This window comes from Trachypithecus francoisi, unplaced genomic scaffold (assembly GCF_009764315.1).
Source record: "Trachypithecus francoisi isolate TF-2019V2 unplaced genomic scaffold, Tfra_2.0 Lachesis_group15, whole genome shotgun sequence".
NCBI classification, from domain to species: domain Eukaryota; kingdom Metazoa; phylum Chordata; class Mammalia; order Primates; family Cercopithecidae; genus Trachypithecus; species Trachypithecus francoisi.
This window is the reverse complement of record NW_022681460.1, coordinates 83,502,351-83,519,509: the sequence shown is the minus strand read 5'-3', so window position 1 is coordinate 83,519,509 and position 17,159 is coordinate 83,502,351. Positions and strand designations below refer to the sequence as shown.

The following is a 17,159-nucleotide window of genomic DNA, read 5'->3' as shown; positions in this document are numbered from 1 at the left end:
ATATTCCAGCTGTGAACAATCTGAATAAGAAATTAAAAAGTAATGCTATTTATAATAGCTACATATAAAATAACATTCCTAGGAATTAACCAAAGAAGTGGAAGATCTCTACAGTGAAAACTATAATAAATTGATGGGATAAATAAAAAAAATGGAAAGAGATTCCATGTTCATGATTAGAATAATCAATATTGTTAAAATGTTCATTCTACCCAAAGCATTCTATCAATTCAATGCAATTACTATGAAAATACTACTGACATTCTTCACAGAAATAGAAAAAAAATTCCTAAAATGTATATGGAGCCACAGAAGACCGAGAATAGCCAAAGCTACCCTGGGCAAAAGGAATAAAACTGGAAGAATCACATTACCTAACTTCAAATTATAACACAAAATGATAGTAACAAAAACAACTTGGTACTGGCATAAAAACAGACATATAAAACAATGAAAAGAATAGAGTACCTAGAAACGAATTCACACATTTACAGTGAAATCATTTTTTACAAAGATGCCAAGCACATACATTGAGGAGAGGACAGTCTCTTCAATAAATGGTGCTGAGATAACGGAGATCCATGTGAAGAAGAACAAAACTAGACCCCTATCTCTTGCCACATACAAAAATCAAATCAAAATGGACTAAAGACTTAAATCTAAGATCTCAGACTATGAAACTACTACAATAAAACTTTGGGGAAACTCTCCAGGACACTGGACTGGGGAAAGATTTCTTGAGCAGTACCCCACAAGCACAGGCAACCAAGGCAAAAATGGATAAATGGGAGCTATCAAGTTAAAAAGCTTCTGCACAGCAAAGAACACAGTCAACAAAGTGAAGAGATAATCCACAGAATAGGAGAAAATATTGCAAACTATCCATTATACAAGGGATTAATAAGCAGAACATATAAGGAGCTCAACTCAATGGGAAAATATTTAATAATCTGAATAAAAATCGGTCAAGAAATTTGAATAGATATTCCTCAAAAGACATACACATGGCAAACAGGTACATGAAAAGGTGTTCCCATCATTGATCATCAGAGAAACTCAAATCAAAACTACAATGAGATACCATCTTACCACACTTAAAATGGCTTGTATCCAAAAGACAGGCAATGCCAATGAGGATGTACAGGAAAGGGAACCCTCATACACGGTTTTTGGGAATGTAAAATAGTACCACCACTATGGAGAACAGTTTGGAGGTTCCTCAAAAACTAAAAATAGAACTACCATATGATCCAGCAATCTCATTGCTAGGTATATACCCAACAGAAAGGAAATCAGTATATCGAAGAGGTATTTGTACTCCTATGTTTATTTCAGCACTTTTCACAATAGCCAAGATTTGGAAGCAACCTAGGTGTCCATCAACAGATGAACGGTAAAGAAAATGTGGTACATATACACAATGGAGTACTATTCAGCCATAAAAAAATGAGATCCTGTCATTTTTAGCAATGGATGGAACTGGAGCTCTTTAAGTGAAATAAGCCAGGCTCAGGATGACGAGCTTCACATATTCTTACTTATTTGGAAGCTAAAAATTGAGAGTAGAACGATGGTTTAGAGGTTGGGAAGGGTAGTTGTTGAGAGGTGTATTAGTGGGGATGGTTAATGGGTACAAAAATATAGTTAGACAGAATGAATAAGATCTAGTATTTGATAGCACATCAGGAGCTCAACTCAGTAGGAAAATTTGAGCTCCTCATATTGTTGACTATAGTCAACAATAATTTACTGTACCTTTAAAAATAACTAAGAGTCCAGACACAGTAGCTCACGCCTGTAATCCTAACACTTTGGGAGGTGGGGCAGGAGAATCACTTGAGGCCAGGAGTTGGAGATTAGCCTGGGCAACATAGTGAGACCCTGCCTCTACAGTAAAAAAAAAAAAAAAAAAAAAAAAAAAAAAAAAGGTTTTTTTGTTTTGTTTTGTTTTTAATTAGCTGGGCATGGTGGTGCATGGCTGTATTCTCAGATACTCAGGAGGCTGATGTTGGAGGATCATTTGAGCTCAGAGTTTGAGGCTGCAGTGAGCCATGTGCACACCACTGCAGTCCAGTCTAGGTGTCAGAGTAAAAAATAAATAAATAAATAAAATTACCAAATAACTAAAAGAGTTTAATTGGATTGTCTGTAACACAACGAAATGATAAACACTTGAGGTGGTGGATACCCCATTTACCCTGGTGTGATTATTATGCACTGTATACCTGTATCAAAATATCTCATGATGCCAGGCGCAGTGGCTCACGCCTGTAATCCCAGCACTTTGGGAGGCCAAAGCAGGTGGATCACCTGAGGTCAGGAGTTCAAGACCCACCTGACCAAAAATTATACAGGTGTGGTGGTGGGCACCTGTAATCCCAGCTACTCAGAAGGCTGAGGCAAGAGAATCGCCTGAACCCCAGTGGCAGAGGTTGCAGTTAGCTGAGATGGCTCCACTGCATTCCAGCCTGGGTGACAGTGTGAGACTCTGTCTCAAAACAAAAACAAAACAAAACAAAAATCTCATGTATCCCATGTATATATACACCTACTATGTACCCACAAAAATAAAAAATAAATAGTAGAAGATAAGAACAGAGAGGTAGGCAAGAACTGGATCAGGCAAGGACTCTTCATTATGGTAAGGTGTTTGGGTTTTTTTTCTGGTTGCAGTGGGAGGCTGTTGGGGGAGTTTTAGGTTTGTCATTGTCTGCTATGTAGAGAGTAGAATTTAGAGGAATCAGAGCGTACACAAGTTGACCACTTAGAAGATGCTGTGCAGTAACAATGGCCATGCCTTAAATAGGAACAGTGCTTCTGAAACTTGAGTGGGAGTCACAGTAACCTGCAGGGCCTGTTAAACACAGATCGCTGGGTTACAACCCAGAGTTTCTGATGTAGGAGATCTGGGGTGGGACCACTGGTTTTGGAACAAATTTCCAGGTAAAGCTCATAGTCCTGGGCTGCGTTTTGAGAACCACTAGAGTAGAGTATTTCCCAGACTTTTTTTCCTTGAGCAAACTAATGAACATGTTAATTAATAGTCTTTGAGAAAAGGCCATGGTCACATAGATATAGGGAATGCTTACATTTTATAGCCATTCAATGCATGTTATCATAATAAAGGTCATGAGATGTTTAAAAGAATCCTCTATAACTAGGTTTAATCCCTCAGTTCCCTAATGTCATCAGTAATAACCTTGAGGACTGACTGAAATAAGGTCATTCTGACAATTAGTTAAGTCATAACTTTGCATTGCTAATAACAAGAGTGACCAGAGCCATTATTTCTGGGAGCGGGGAAAAGACCTTTATAGTGTTAAGATTGTCTAACCTTGAAATTATTATGGGTTCTTAATTCTTTTCATTTCTTAGATCAGTTTTATTTCCACAATATGCATTTTAGAGTGTAATATTTTGGTATAGCATAGTGATTTTTTAATTATTTTAGCCAGAGATTCCTCTACACACATATGACTGAGAGCATTACCGTATAGAACATCTAAGGGCAGAACTGCTCTAGGTAAAATGTACAGATGGGGGACTGGAGAGATCCCATTTCCCCTGCATGACCACCCCTTTCCCATTGTTCTTGGCCACCATGAAAGGGGTTCCTGAATCCTGAAGCTTGCTCACAATACAGCCTGGAAGGCAGTCGACTAGCTGAAGGAACACTGAGCTAAAAGTCAGAAGGACCTCCTGTGCCTGGCTGTGCCTGGCTGTGCCTGAGGGCAAACTGTTTGACCTCTGAGCCTGTTTCATCTGAAAATGGTTATAATTCATTTCCTTCCAGGGGTTACGGGGTGGCTTAAATGAGATAATATACTTATATAAAAATGACACTCTACAGTGAAAACTATCATCTACCTCATAGGTTAGAGAAAATTCCTAAACATATACCTTCTTTCTCCAAAATGAGAAATAACTAAAGGCAGATGTTTTCAGACCTGCAAGGTCAATGTTTACTCCTGCAGAATAGTGAAGTGGCACTGCAGTGGCCTCAAGTATAGCGAGCTGGGAGCTGCACCTATAAAGACCAGAGATGTCAATCATATCCTGAAATTACCATACCTACCTACATGTCTCACTGTCTTTCTTTCTCTCCCCCCACCCATAATTAGTGGACAATAATGAGTATCATTTTTGACTGGTTACTGTGTGCCTGGCCCTTGGCTGAGTGTCCTGTGAAATACATTCTCTCATTAGCTTTTCCCATCACCCTGTGTGATTGGTACCACTATATATAGCTCGTAAGTGGCAAGGTCAGTGGAATCCTTATCTCTTTGATAGGTTCTTAATCTCTATATTCTTTTGGTCTCATGTTCTTTCCTCACAACCTATAAAAAATAAAATGTGTGGACCACAATAATGTAGGAATGACGTTTTACCCATAAATTGTCCTAACTAACTTCCGTGTTTTAATTAAAAAAAAGAAACTTTTGGAAAAGTCTGCTTTCAATTATAAATTAAATAATGTGAATTTCCCAAGCATCTTCCTAATGTGTTACCACTTTTTGACTCTGTTCAATTGTCAACACTGTTTTTTCCAAGAAGAACTATTCCTGGACATTTCTGATGATGGTGAATGAGGAACCTCGCTATCTGAGCCCTGCTGCTATGAGGCTGGTGATGGGTTTTGCAGCTGAGCACCAATTGCCATGTACAGTTTCTGTGCTGCAAAACTCTAAAATAGGAGCTTGTAAATTTGACAGGATGTAGACCAGGAATCATCCATCATGTTAGAGTTTATGAACATTATTTCTATTCCCTTATCAATTGTATGTATCATTTTACCTGATAATTTGCAGTGATTCCTTTTGTTTACAGGGGAGGGTGAAGAAAACGGAATAAATTGTGCTTTAGGGATTATGTTTATTTTGGATCATTAATGTATCATGTGCTATGAAGCTGTGATACTCTAAAGTTATTCCACAGTAAGGACACAGAGGAAATAGCCCAAGTCATGGGTAAAAAGTGAAGGAACTGAAGGAAAAGTGAATGGTTGCCTGATAATGTGAAACTCAGATTCAGGTTCCCCAAACTGCTTGCTTATTTTAGACAACATCGCATATAACAGCAGTGCTGGTGAAATAATATGTTCATCAGAATTAATCAATTGATTGCTTGTGCGTTGAATAGTCTGCACACATTTATGTAGAAAAATACTTCTAACATGGCATTTGACTGGATTTTAAATGATAGGCTAGTCATGAAGATAAATGCTTACTTTTGTGCATTTGGACTAAAGAAAACCAACATGGTTTAATAGAAAGTAATAGAATTAATCAAGTGTTAGTACCATGGATCTGAGGCAGTCCTAATGGCAGAGCTAACAAATACCGTATGCTTAGAGGGCTCTGGCTTTGGAGGGAGAATGACCCTGAGTTCAAATTCTACTCCCTCCTAGTGCCCATGTGACCTTGAGTAGTTTATTTAGCATTTATGAGCCTCAGTTGTCTTGTATATAAAATGAGGAGAATAATAAAAGTAGTAATTTGATTCTGAGGGTTAAATGAGTTAATGCATTAAAACTCACCACAGAAGAGACATTCAGTAAGCATGACCTATTTATTTAGTTTCAAGGAAATCTGAAATACAGGCAACTGAATTTTTTCTAAGGAAATTTGCATTTTATATTTGTATCCGTTGTTTTACCTCATAATGTGAGTCAGCAAGCTCAGTGTTGCAGAGAAGCAGCACCTACGCCAGGGTGACTAGAGAGTGGCTTTGGTATATATTATGTAAAAGGAATGATTACAGAATTTGCAAGTCTCGAAAAATGCATAATGGTTTTACTGGCAGCTTATATAGTAAGTTTGATTGTGTGTTCATGTGTATGTATATAGTGTGTACAGAAATATACAGATGCATGTGAAGATAAAACCAAATCAAAGACAGTGACATATCTCAAACTCTTCCCTAGAGAATTGGGGAATCATTGCTACCTACTGTCTCCCCTTTCAGAGCTTTGTGTTGAGTATATGTTTATTTTGATAATTTCTTTTAAAAATTAAATTGAATGGCTCTGCGTGATCTCTTAAATAGGCAAATATATTACTAACTTTTATTTAAGCCCATCTTTACCAAGTAATTGCGGGAATTACATTAGAAAAGGGGAACGATCTTGAAAGGACATCACATTGATTAACTTGAAGCTAATATACCAGAGAGATAATGGTAACTAATCTCTTTCAAACACATAGAGCAGCCTTCTGTAAACTGCCCTGAAGTTTTCAGTTCCTTTGATCTCAGTTGATAATCATTTAATCTAATATCTTGAGGAGGTGGGGGATTAGAACATTAACTTACCTTAAGTATTCTTTAATCATCATCAACCCTCTCCTAGGCCTTTCCTCCTATAGCCGTCTCCTAACATGTCAATCACCTTTCTCCCGGAGTCCTGAGGAGCCTCGTTAGGTGGGTTTATTTGCCACCTCTGCTCTGCCACTTTTCTCTGGGCCCTGTGCTTTCTGACTCATCCTCTCACAGTCACTCTTACCAACATGATATTTTTCTTTCCATCCAAGTGCCATGTTACACTATTGCCATGTACTACCACTGTAATTCCCCCTGAAGTACATTTATTCTGTTATTAGTTTAATACATTTGGATTCCCTTCTGATTGAACCTGTAGAAGCCTCTAGTGGTAAGCTGTGTGATGGTCCCCTTCATCACACAATTTAAGCTCGACAACATTAACTATGTTCAACTGCAAATATGTTGTTTACATTGAACACTTGAATTGTGAACAAAATCTTTTAATGCAAAATGTGCTGGCTTTTCACCTTTACCAGCTCCCCAGCAGATAATTGGCTACATCACTAAGAAAAAGACACCATCAGACATTTGGTCCTTGAAGTTAAGTCCACAGAATGATATTTATGGAGGTGAAGGGTGGAAAAGGCAGTCTTCCTCATAAGCAACTCTAGAGAAGTCTAGTTCCCGAGAAATTACACTAAGCCACAGTTCTACTCAGTGATCACACTGGCTCAAGACCAGCCGTCCTGTGGAAGCACCCCAGAGGCTTAACTCTTGGAAAGCCAGAAGGTCATGCCAGCTCTGATTTTTCTTAACTATCCCAGTCTCTCATTTTAATAGCTTGTAGACCAGTGTTTATTCAAAATTAACATGTATATGAATCACCTGATAATCTTATTAAACTACCTGGCAAACTAGATCTGGGGAAGGGTCTACAGGTGTGCCTTTCTGACAGGCTCCCATGTGATACCAATGGTGCTGGTCTGTGTACCACACTTTGAGCAGCAAGGTTGTCATCTGCTGACCATCTCATTTGTACATTGGACTCACTGCAGAGCTTTAGCATGACTGATGCATGGACCCACCTCAGATAATCCAATTTAGTTGGCATGGGGTATGGCCTGAGCAACAGGCATTGTGAAAGCTCCACAGGTGTTTCCCATGCCTGGTGGAGTCTGAGAACCCCTGTCTTAGATGTCATCCTCCCAGCTTGGAGTCCTCTTTATGTACCACTATAACCCCACTTTTCCATAATGCCTTTCTATCCTTACCCCATTATTTTTCCATCAGACTCATCTTGTAGAAAACCCCACTGACTGCCTGTACCTCAGCAGCTGAATGTGGTCACAAATCTCAAGTGGGTGCAAGCACTCTTGGGGTCATGAACTCTTCCTCTTGCAGGTTTTGAAGAGCTGAAGGGAAAGCAAGCATACCTCTCCCAGTTCTGTACAAATCTCCTCAATTACTAGGGGGAAAAAGCAAACAAATGAATTGTCATCTTTGCACCACCAAATCCGTGCCCCCTACATCTGTAGCCACAGCCTCTGCTGTCTCTTGCACCTCTCGCACCCTCGTTCCGTGCCCCACTCACCTACCCAAGGAATCGACTCCTGAAAGAACTTCTTTCGCTAAGCCACCAGTTTCTCATTCTCCTAGATTATTCCCATCACACCATCGTGTCTGCTGTCCCATTCCTATCATTAGAAGAGCTTCTTGAGCCCATTTTCTCCTCCGGTGACTGCTCTCTTTCTCTGCTCTTTCCAGCTTTGCCATAACATGACACTTGCCAAGTCAGGAGCCACCTTGTTGCCAAATCAAGTGTTCCTTCTTGGCTTATCTTGCTGTGGTCTCTCACAGACATTCAGTGGAGCACTCTTGCATTCTTAAAATCATTGTTTCCTTTCCCCTCCCTGGTCAGGGTCCCTCTTCCTCACACTGTTTCTCTCACACACACACATTCTCGCCTCTGGGCTCTCCGTATGTTCGCCACCATGGCGCCTGTTAATGCCTAGCTCCCTTGCCTTTGTCAGGCCTCTGTTTCTGTCTCTGCCATTGCCTCCTGAAAGGGGCCTTCTCTGAATTTGCTTTAAATTAGCCCTCTCCACTCATCCTCATCACTTCTATATCTGCTTATCCTGGTTTTTCTTTCGTAGCTTTATCACCACCTGATATTCCCTTGTTTTCTTGTCTGTTTATCAGGCAGCTCATCCAGTCATAATATAAACCCCATAAAGGTAGGGGCTTTACTTTTTTGGTTATCTGCTCTCTGCTTGGAATTTGAACGTCTCTAATACGTAATAGTCACTCAATGAATATGTGATGAGTAAATGAATGTTCCTGAAACCATTCTCCAGTTCCTCCTAAGAACTTGTAAGCCCACTACCTACCCATCATAGACAAGTATCACAATTGTAAAATTTCCCTTCTGATTTGTGACTGAATTTCATTTTTTTTCTTATGATTTAAAGAGTATATGTATTCTAAAAAATCCAGTAACTTTTTCCACCAGGTTCATGAGAGCTGGTCTGCCTTCTTTCTTCCATGATGAACTTGCATATCTTCTATCTCTGTGTGCCCATGTCTACACATGTGCTACGAGTCCCCCCCAAAAAAAAACTGTTTCAAGAGGTTGATGTCTTTAAAAAAAAAAGTCCTTAGTTTCTTTAAAAATACATAATTGTAGCCTCTCCAGAGATATTTTTACAGTGTGTCCCTAGAGGAGGAATTCCAGCTGATGGCCCAATGCAGGGCAGAGGCCCATAGACAGACAGTCTGGCTCCAATTTATGCTCTGTGTTCACATGGTTAATAGGCGTTAGTATTTTGATTTAGAAAAGTGCTGTACTGGATCCTGCCTTGATTATACACTGGTAACATCTGGCTTAGAACCACACATTTAAAGGCCAAGAGCTATTTATTTTCTTCATCTTCCTCTTCTCTGTCTCTCTCTCTCTCTTTTCAGTAAAATGTCTGGGGAATAGTTTCGGTATTTTGATACAGCAGTACACAGAATAAATTGGCAGTAGTTCAATTTTTCTCCTATTAAACTCCGTTGTGGACACTTTGAACCTTTTGGAACTTTTATAATACGTATAATATATATCAGAACTTCCACAAAACCCTGTTAGTGCCTTTATTATCCCACTTTTTTCCTCTATCCAAGTTTTTGCTATCACCTCATTTTAGACCCTAAACTCAACACTCACTACACTTAAATGCAAATAAAAAAAAGCAACTCTTGATTCATAAGGTGCCCATAATTCTACAAACATCTAATGAAAATGAGCAAACATCCCTGTATAAAACTTGAGTTCAATCCAAAAGTATGTTTCGTTCTCAAATGCCTGATAAAACAGTGGAATTGCAGGTGCTGGCAGCTCCTTCACAGCAGTTTGGCAAGATGGAGGGTGCCCAGCATTGCTAAGACTACACCCATCAAATGTCCAGTCGTCTTTCTTGGATTCTTGGATCTGTGAGTCCTTTAGCTGGAAAAAAGCAGTGCTGTAATCTGCTCACTTAGAATTAGCTGTCCCGGTGACTTAGTAAGTTGGAAAAAATCAAAAAGTAAAATTAGATATTTGAAAGTAAGCCTGCCCCAGACATTCTCTTAGAAACAAGATCACCACCTCTTACGGGCATGGTTTTCTTTGGCTGATGGCGTGACTATCCCCGGCCCATCTGTTCCAAGCCTTTGGCATGGCTGACGAAACATCTCTCTTTCAATAGGCCTTGCTCTCTGGAAACCTTAGTAAAATACAGCGAGTTCACACTCCAGCAAACCACAAACCTAAACTTTCCCAGTTACAAATGATATTTTGCCAAAATGCTTACTAAGTCCTGGCTCTCATAGAGTGTGTGATGTGGAACCGCCACAGCTTGAAAAACAAATGACCAGCCCTCCTAGTGCCGTGGGGTTGCATTCCAGTGGGGTGCTCAACTACAGTTTTTATCATACCACATGCCATGCTTGCTTGCTAGCAGATTCTTGCATTTTGCTTTTTTTTAAAATTATGCTTGTTTGCAGGCTTATCAGATGTACAAAATGCATTCTTCATGGATTTTCCTATCACTGTTTGGGTAGCACAGAGAGTTACGTACTTCAGAAGCATGGAAATGATCAAAGTAACAATCAAAAGGAACAGTATGTTTTCTCCCATCCCCATAAATCTGATCTGCAAATGCAAAGAATGTGAAGAATGAAGTGAAGAAATTCAATAATTGTATTTAAAACTTAAAAAGAAAAATTGGCAAATCATAGGATAAGAGCCTAACCAACCTGGTCTCCAGAAGGAAACCCTTTTAAATCAGATACTTCTGAACTGCTATCTGAAATATATATCTTTAGGGCAGTAATCATCAGAAACATAACAGAGTAGTGTGGAGCTCAGTTTTATTGTCTTGCATCAGTGAACATTCCTCAAAAGCACAGAGCGTCACTAATGGAATTATATGTTTTCATGCTATAATTACATTTGATTTTTCCTGATATTTCTGCAGACTTTGTTCATAGTTCCATGACTAGGCAGAATAGTTTCATAGAATGTCCTCAGCCTATTTAATGCCTAGTTCCCCCCAACCCTGCCAAAAATACAGAGATTAATAATAGGAATTTTTCAACCAAAAAAGACAAAATATGTTTTTTAAACTTATACCACCTTTAGAGATTTTATTTTAACAAAAACATGATCAACAAGAACAAAAAAAAAAGAAAGAAAAAAGAATTTTATACTTGAAGGAAACAGAGCAAAGGGCCCTTCTGAGCTCTGAAACCCCTTGAGACACAAACTGGCACTTATTAACATTTTTTTTTCTTTTGAGATACAGTTTCACTCTGTCACCCAAGCTGGAGTACAGTGGCATGATCTTGGCTCACTGCAACCCCCGCCTCCCGGGTTCAAGGGATTCTCGTGCCTCAGCATCCCGAGTAGCTGGGATTACAGGCACGCACCCCTGTGTCCAGCTAATTTTTGTATTTTTAGTAGAAGCAGGGTTTTACCATGTTGGCCAGGCTGGTCTCGAACTCCTGACCTCAAATGGTCTGCCTGCCTCAACCTCCCAAAGTCCTGGGATTATAGACATGAGCCACTGTGCCTGGCCTACTTATTAATAATTTTATTCTTGTTCTGAATGAATGTTTGTTGGCTAAAACAGAACTGATTTGATCTTTGGGTGTATAGTCCCAAATGGTTCTGTCACTGGAAGACGGATGAATCCAGCAGCACAGTCAAGCTACCGGATGACAGAATACCAGGATGCCATCAGATAATGTGGAGTCAGCATCCATTACTGAGAAATGAGAACCTCTAGCTATGAAATCCACATAAATCTCTAAATGAGGAGATGTAAACAATTAGAAAATTGTGTTGAAATCCAACGTATTATTATCTTATCTCTATCCTCGCTCGCATCGAGTCTTAGTTTAGCTCTCATACCCCAATGACCCCTTAGCACTCAGTGCCTTTTTCTTAGCATATAATTCCTATTATCTAGGTTTTAACGGCTACAGAACACAGGATGACATCTCAAATATGTTTACACTTTAGGGCTTCCCCCTCAAAATATGATGAAAGGAAATATAGGAATAAAATGGGTTATCATAGTGGAGGTGTGGCATGAAGAGTGGTTTCTCCTTGCAGATGGAATCAGTTCAGGGTGTAGATGAATACTGCTTGGCCTGACCTGGGTTGCATGTTCTTATCATAAATTGAGTAAAGTTTGTGTTACATTTCCCCAAGTTGAGATACATTTCTTGAAATGCCAACTATTAGAATGTTGAAAACACAATTTCGGCTCTCTCTTCTCAAATCGCTGCAGTCTGGCTCCTGGCCCAGCCACTCAACCCAAATCACCCTCTGAGGTCTTCCAAAATAACTTCCCAGCCAAAACCAATAGTATCCTTCTGGACTTGTCAGCTTTATTCAAAACCTTATTCTTCTCCCTGCTAACACCCCTCTGGTCTCAGATTTTAAGGGTTTGTCCCTTCCAGGTTTTTTCTTTCCCATATCTTCTGAGTTGCACCTACGAGCAGTTCTTCTTTAGACATCCTTCCAACTTTGATAATTTTAAACACAATATTTGAGCATGAATTACTTCTCTATTCCAATCCCTATCCCTAAATGCTAATTACTTTTTAGTCTTACATCGCTTGATGCTAGGCCTTCAGCTGCAGTTAATTATGGTAAAGTAACAACTCTGGTCTTGATTTTCAACTCCTTGCTGCTGTTTAATATCTTGGTTTCTGTATACAAAAGTTGAGCCATTTAACTCTTTACTGACCCCGTCACTTTCATTAACTTCCCAAAGCATATATTTTGTACCTGGATTACGCTTAGAGAACTAATGTTCTTTTAGCTATTTTCACCCCTCACTTCTTCAGCCTTAGTCAAATGCAGGTTAGACTAAACTCTACCTACACGTTTGGATAGGGAGATTCCTCTTACTTTGTTGATTAAAATGCAATCAAAAATTAAGTGATGGTTGCACCATCCTCTGCCAGCTCTTCCTGTTTCACCTCCAGATAACATTCTCTGCTCAAGTCTTATAAATACTCAGTTGACCTATTTTTCTCTGTCTTTTAATTGTCATTATTTGTCATTATTCTTAAAAAGACATCCTTTCTTTTTAGCGAGTTTACTGCATTCTTCAGCACCCCATCCAAATACCTTTCTCCAGAATACTTTCCATAGATTATATGTAAACTGGGTCATATGAACTGAATGGCTCCCTTCCTCCTTCCCTCCTGAACATACAGCTTTGTGTGAAAATGTATGCTGTGTCATCGTTACGTATGTCTGAATTCCCAGGTGTGCCTATGCGTTTGATATGTCTGAACCTTCTGGAAAGTCACCTTTCCGGATGACTGAGAAATCTTTTGAATCTTCAGTTAAAACCCATGCAGTCTCCTCGCTCTTCCACCACAGCAATATGTGCTTAAAATATTTTTAATAATAAGTGCTTACTGAAATTTTCCCTCATTATGTGTACATTTTCTTTACAGGATCCTCCCATGGCTGTAACCCTTGGACTCCGCATGGAAGAAATGATTTTTAATCTTGCTGACACTCATTTGTTTTTTAATGATTTAGAGGTAAGAATTGTACCAGGCACAAATAGTTTTGTCCAATACCAGACCTCTTAGATGGTTTCTATATCTGCAGATAACCTCGAGAAAACAGAAAGATAAAAATTTAGCTCAAGAGAAACATAAAGTTCTCATCAAGAGGAAAAGTTTATTTACAAATATAAGCAGAAAGTTAATTTGTGTTCATGAATAATATATATGTAGAACAAAAATGTCTCCAAAGAGGAGACTATTGGCTTTGCTGTCCTTACTGTCCACAGCTGTACGCGACTCTTGGTTCTTTTAGTGTTTCAGCCGCAAGAGGCTTGGCACCTTTGGAATCAGCATTAGCTCTTCCAGATTATTAACCAGGAACCTATTTAGGTTAATCACTAAACAATATTCACAGACACTGTTCGTGGTGATAGCATAGATCATTTAATTTTGTGGATAATCTGAAGCCTAACTTTAGCTAACATTATCATTCCTTATTTCTTTCCTTTCTGGATAAAACAGTGCTAGAACTATTTAAGCATGTTTGATGCATTTAAATGCATTTATTTTCTCATTTTAAAAATTATGTTTCCGTTTTCAACCTCAAGTGGCAAGACAGTGTCTAAATGGCAAATAAGAGGAAGAGAAAATAAAAACAACAGCAAAATGAAACGACCCAAGGAAAAATAGCCTCAGAGTAGTTGAACATGTACTGCAATAAGGTATGCCATCTGTGTCCTAGGTTATTAGACATTCAGATAATATAATTTGAAATAACTAAGTCGTTCAGGTTCTTGGCAGAAGTACTTCTCAGTCAAGCATAACTGTGCTGAAATAGAGATTTCTCTTTCATTTTTTTTCAGATGGCATGTTTAAATTTATTTTTTATCTCATAGTTTCATAATTAAATAAAAGTTTTTGTCTATAATCATATTATGAATTGAGAGGGAGATTACTACTACTGAACCCCTACCATGTTCTAGATATTTTATGTTGGACTTTCCATTAATTACTTAACAGTGTATTGAAGTAAATATGTTTATCACATTATTTATGCAAGGAAGAAACTCTATGGTCCACAACATACAAATCACATCTAAAGCTACCTGCTATCTAAATGGTAGAACTGGAATTTGAAGCAGATTTGCCTAGTTCCAGAGCACATACTTCTGACCCATCCTATGCTGAAAATTTTTCCAGTGTGTGAGAAAGAAAAGCCAAGTTATTGAGTTACTTAAATAACTTTTTTAAAAATACTTTTAAGTTCTGGAGTACATGTGCAGAACGTGCAGGTTTGTTATGTAGGTATACACATGCCATGGTGGTTTGCTGCACCCATCAACCCGTCATCTACATTAGGTATGTCTCCTGATGTTATCCCTCCCCTAGCCCTACACCCCCCAACAGGCCCCAGTGTGTGGTGTTCCCCTCCCTGTGTCCATGTGTTCTCATTGTTCAGCTCTCTCTTATTAGTGAGAACATGCGGTGTTTAGTTTTCTGTTCCTAAGTTAGTTTGCTGAGAATGATTTCCAGCTTCATCCATGTCCCTGCAAAGGACATGAACTCATTCTTTTTTATGGCTTCATAGTATTCCATGGTGCATATGTGCCACATTTTCTTTATCCAGTCTATCATTGATGGGCATTTGGGTTAGTTCCAAGTCTTTGCTATTGTGAACAGTGCTGCAGTAAACATACATGTGCATGTGTCTTTATAGTAGAATGATTTATAATCCTTTGGGTATATACCCAGTAATGGAATTGCTGGGTCAAATGGTATTCCTAGTTCTAGATCCTTGAGTAATCGCCACATTGTCTTCCACAGTGGTTGAACTAATTTACTCTCCCACCAACGCACCAGTTAGAAAGTTTTTTTTTTTTTTTAAATGACAAGGTCTTAAATCCAGTTTGAGTTATATTTGAGACATGAGAGTAAAAATGATTGGTTCAGTACATTCCATAAATATGTGTGCTGAAATCTGTGTAATAACATTTTGCTGCTGTTGTTGTTGTTTTTCTCTACAGTGAGTCAGTGTTTTTACTGAATAATACAATTACTGTCTGATTAAAGAGGCATTCTTTTTTTTTCTACAATGGACAGTATGAAAGATCAGTATTACTAGGCAAGCTTTCAGTTTTAGATAACAAATAATAATCACCTCTCTAAAACCTGATTTAAATTGATCCTGCTACTTATGAATACAGAATGATTTTATATATACCTGATCATAACAAACACCTTAACCTTTCCGGAACTTGAATTTTTACATACAGCGATAACTTTTGGGGTTAGTTTTTCTGTTGATCAGTATGGATGAGTTTCATTGTAAAGAGGATCTTAATATTATTAGTCTTTTCAAAGGTGTAAAAAGAAAAAAGAAATTTTATGTGGTAGTATCCAAGTAAAAGAGCTTATTTCATTTGGTTAATTATTTTTTACTGGAAATAAGTAGAATAAATGAACTTTTAGCTTTTTTACTGGCACGTTAGAAGCCAGGTGGAATAAATTTACTACCCAACTTTTAAAAGAATGCTAAAGTGAGAAGGTGAAAATAGCATATAATGAATTTGTAACTAACTTTAGCAAGTTTGAAATGAATATTGGTATATCAAAAACATGTTGTAGTCATGTATGGCACTTAAAGACATTTATTTTAGTTCAGGTACTATGTTATATATATTTCAAAAATACCTGGCAGGATCTTTGTTAGAGTAGTTCCTGAGAAAATACTGATATTGACTTTCTCTTCTCTGAGTATATAGCTTTTTAGTTGTGTTTTAGAATATGATAAGAATTTTATTTGACTCAAACCACAGAACTTAGCTATTCAACAATGCTGTACTTAATCAATAAAATAATTGAGGTACTGCATATAAATTGACTGAACTGTCACTACACACGCGTGCCACACAAATGCTTGCACATTCATATAAAGTGCCCAAGGAAACACAAATGTTTTTTACTGACTTGAGTAAACAAGCACTAAAACTAATAAAATCAAAACAATAGCTTTCAAAAGCATTCAGTACAGTTACATACATAGCCCCCTATCCTTCTGCATCTGACTTTGAAAGGCAGTTTTACTTTCACACAATTTTTTATTTCAATAAACCTCTTACAGCCAAAAAGTGGCTTGGGCTCCGTAACTGGAATTAAAAGATTTCTACTCTTATTGACAAAAAGAATTCCTCAAGAGAGTAACTCTACCATTAGCTTCTTATGTTGTCATTGTTGATGTTGAATATTTAAGCTCTCGGGGTGTTTTTTTTAAAAACCTAAACATCTAATTTGACACTCAAATCTTTCAGTAGATACTTCAACATATATAGTAGCAGCTGTTCCTCACGTAATTCCTTAAAAGATACAAATTTAAATCCTCCGAATAAAACACTTCACTGCATCCTGCTCAACTGCAGAGAAGGCAAATGCCCACACTACCCTCCCCAACAGAAGAGAAACCTGTGTGTTTAAATAAAGTGCTATTTCAGTTAGAATGACCTCCAGAAAAGAAGTCTCCAGGAAGTTTGAGATGGCAAAAGTGAGAAAAGACTGCTGTGAATTATAACTGATAAATATCAGTGACAACTTTTTGGTTACCTTGTAAAACAAAATTAAAGTATTTAAGGTTAGCTCTGGAATATTTTCAAACGTTTGAGTTCTACTAAATTTGTTAAAGCCAAAACATTATAATGTTTTCAGTATTTCACTTTTTGGTCAAAATGATTCTTAAAGAGTTTGTCAGAGTGAAAAATAATTGAAGAACAATGATTTAGCTTTTTCTAAAAATGTAAATAATGGAAGTTCAGGTTTCTTTCACTGGATTGTAATCCTCAGGCAACCATCCAGAG

At 38.1% G+C, this 17,159-nt stretch overlaps 1 protein-coding gene across 5 annotated transcripts in view; it reads left to right on the top strand.

The window, feature by feature from the left end:
• Positions 1 to 17,159, top strand: part of EYA4 (EYA transcriptional coactivator and phosphatase 4) — a 289,104-nt gene that overhangs the window by 253,492 nt on the left and 18,453 nt on the right. For all 5 annotated transcript variants that reach the window (XM_033235411.1, XM_033235413.1, XM_033235414.1 and 2 more), the window contains one exon: positions 13,255 to 13,344. In XM_033235411.1, the coding sequence (XP_033091302.1) occupies positions 13,255 to 13,344 (90 nt within the window). The remainder of the gene's footprint in view (positions 1 to 13,254; positions 13,345 to 17,159) is intronic.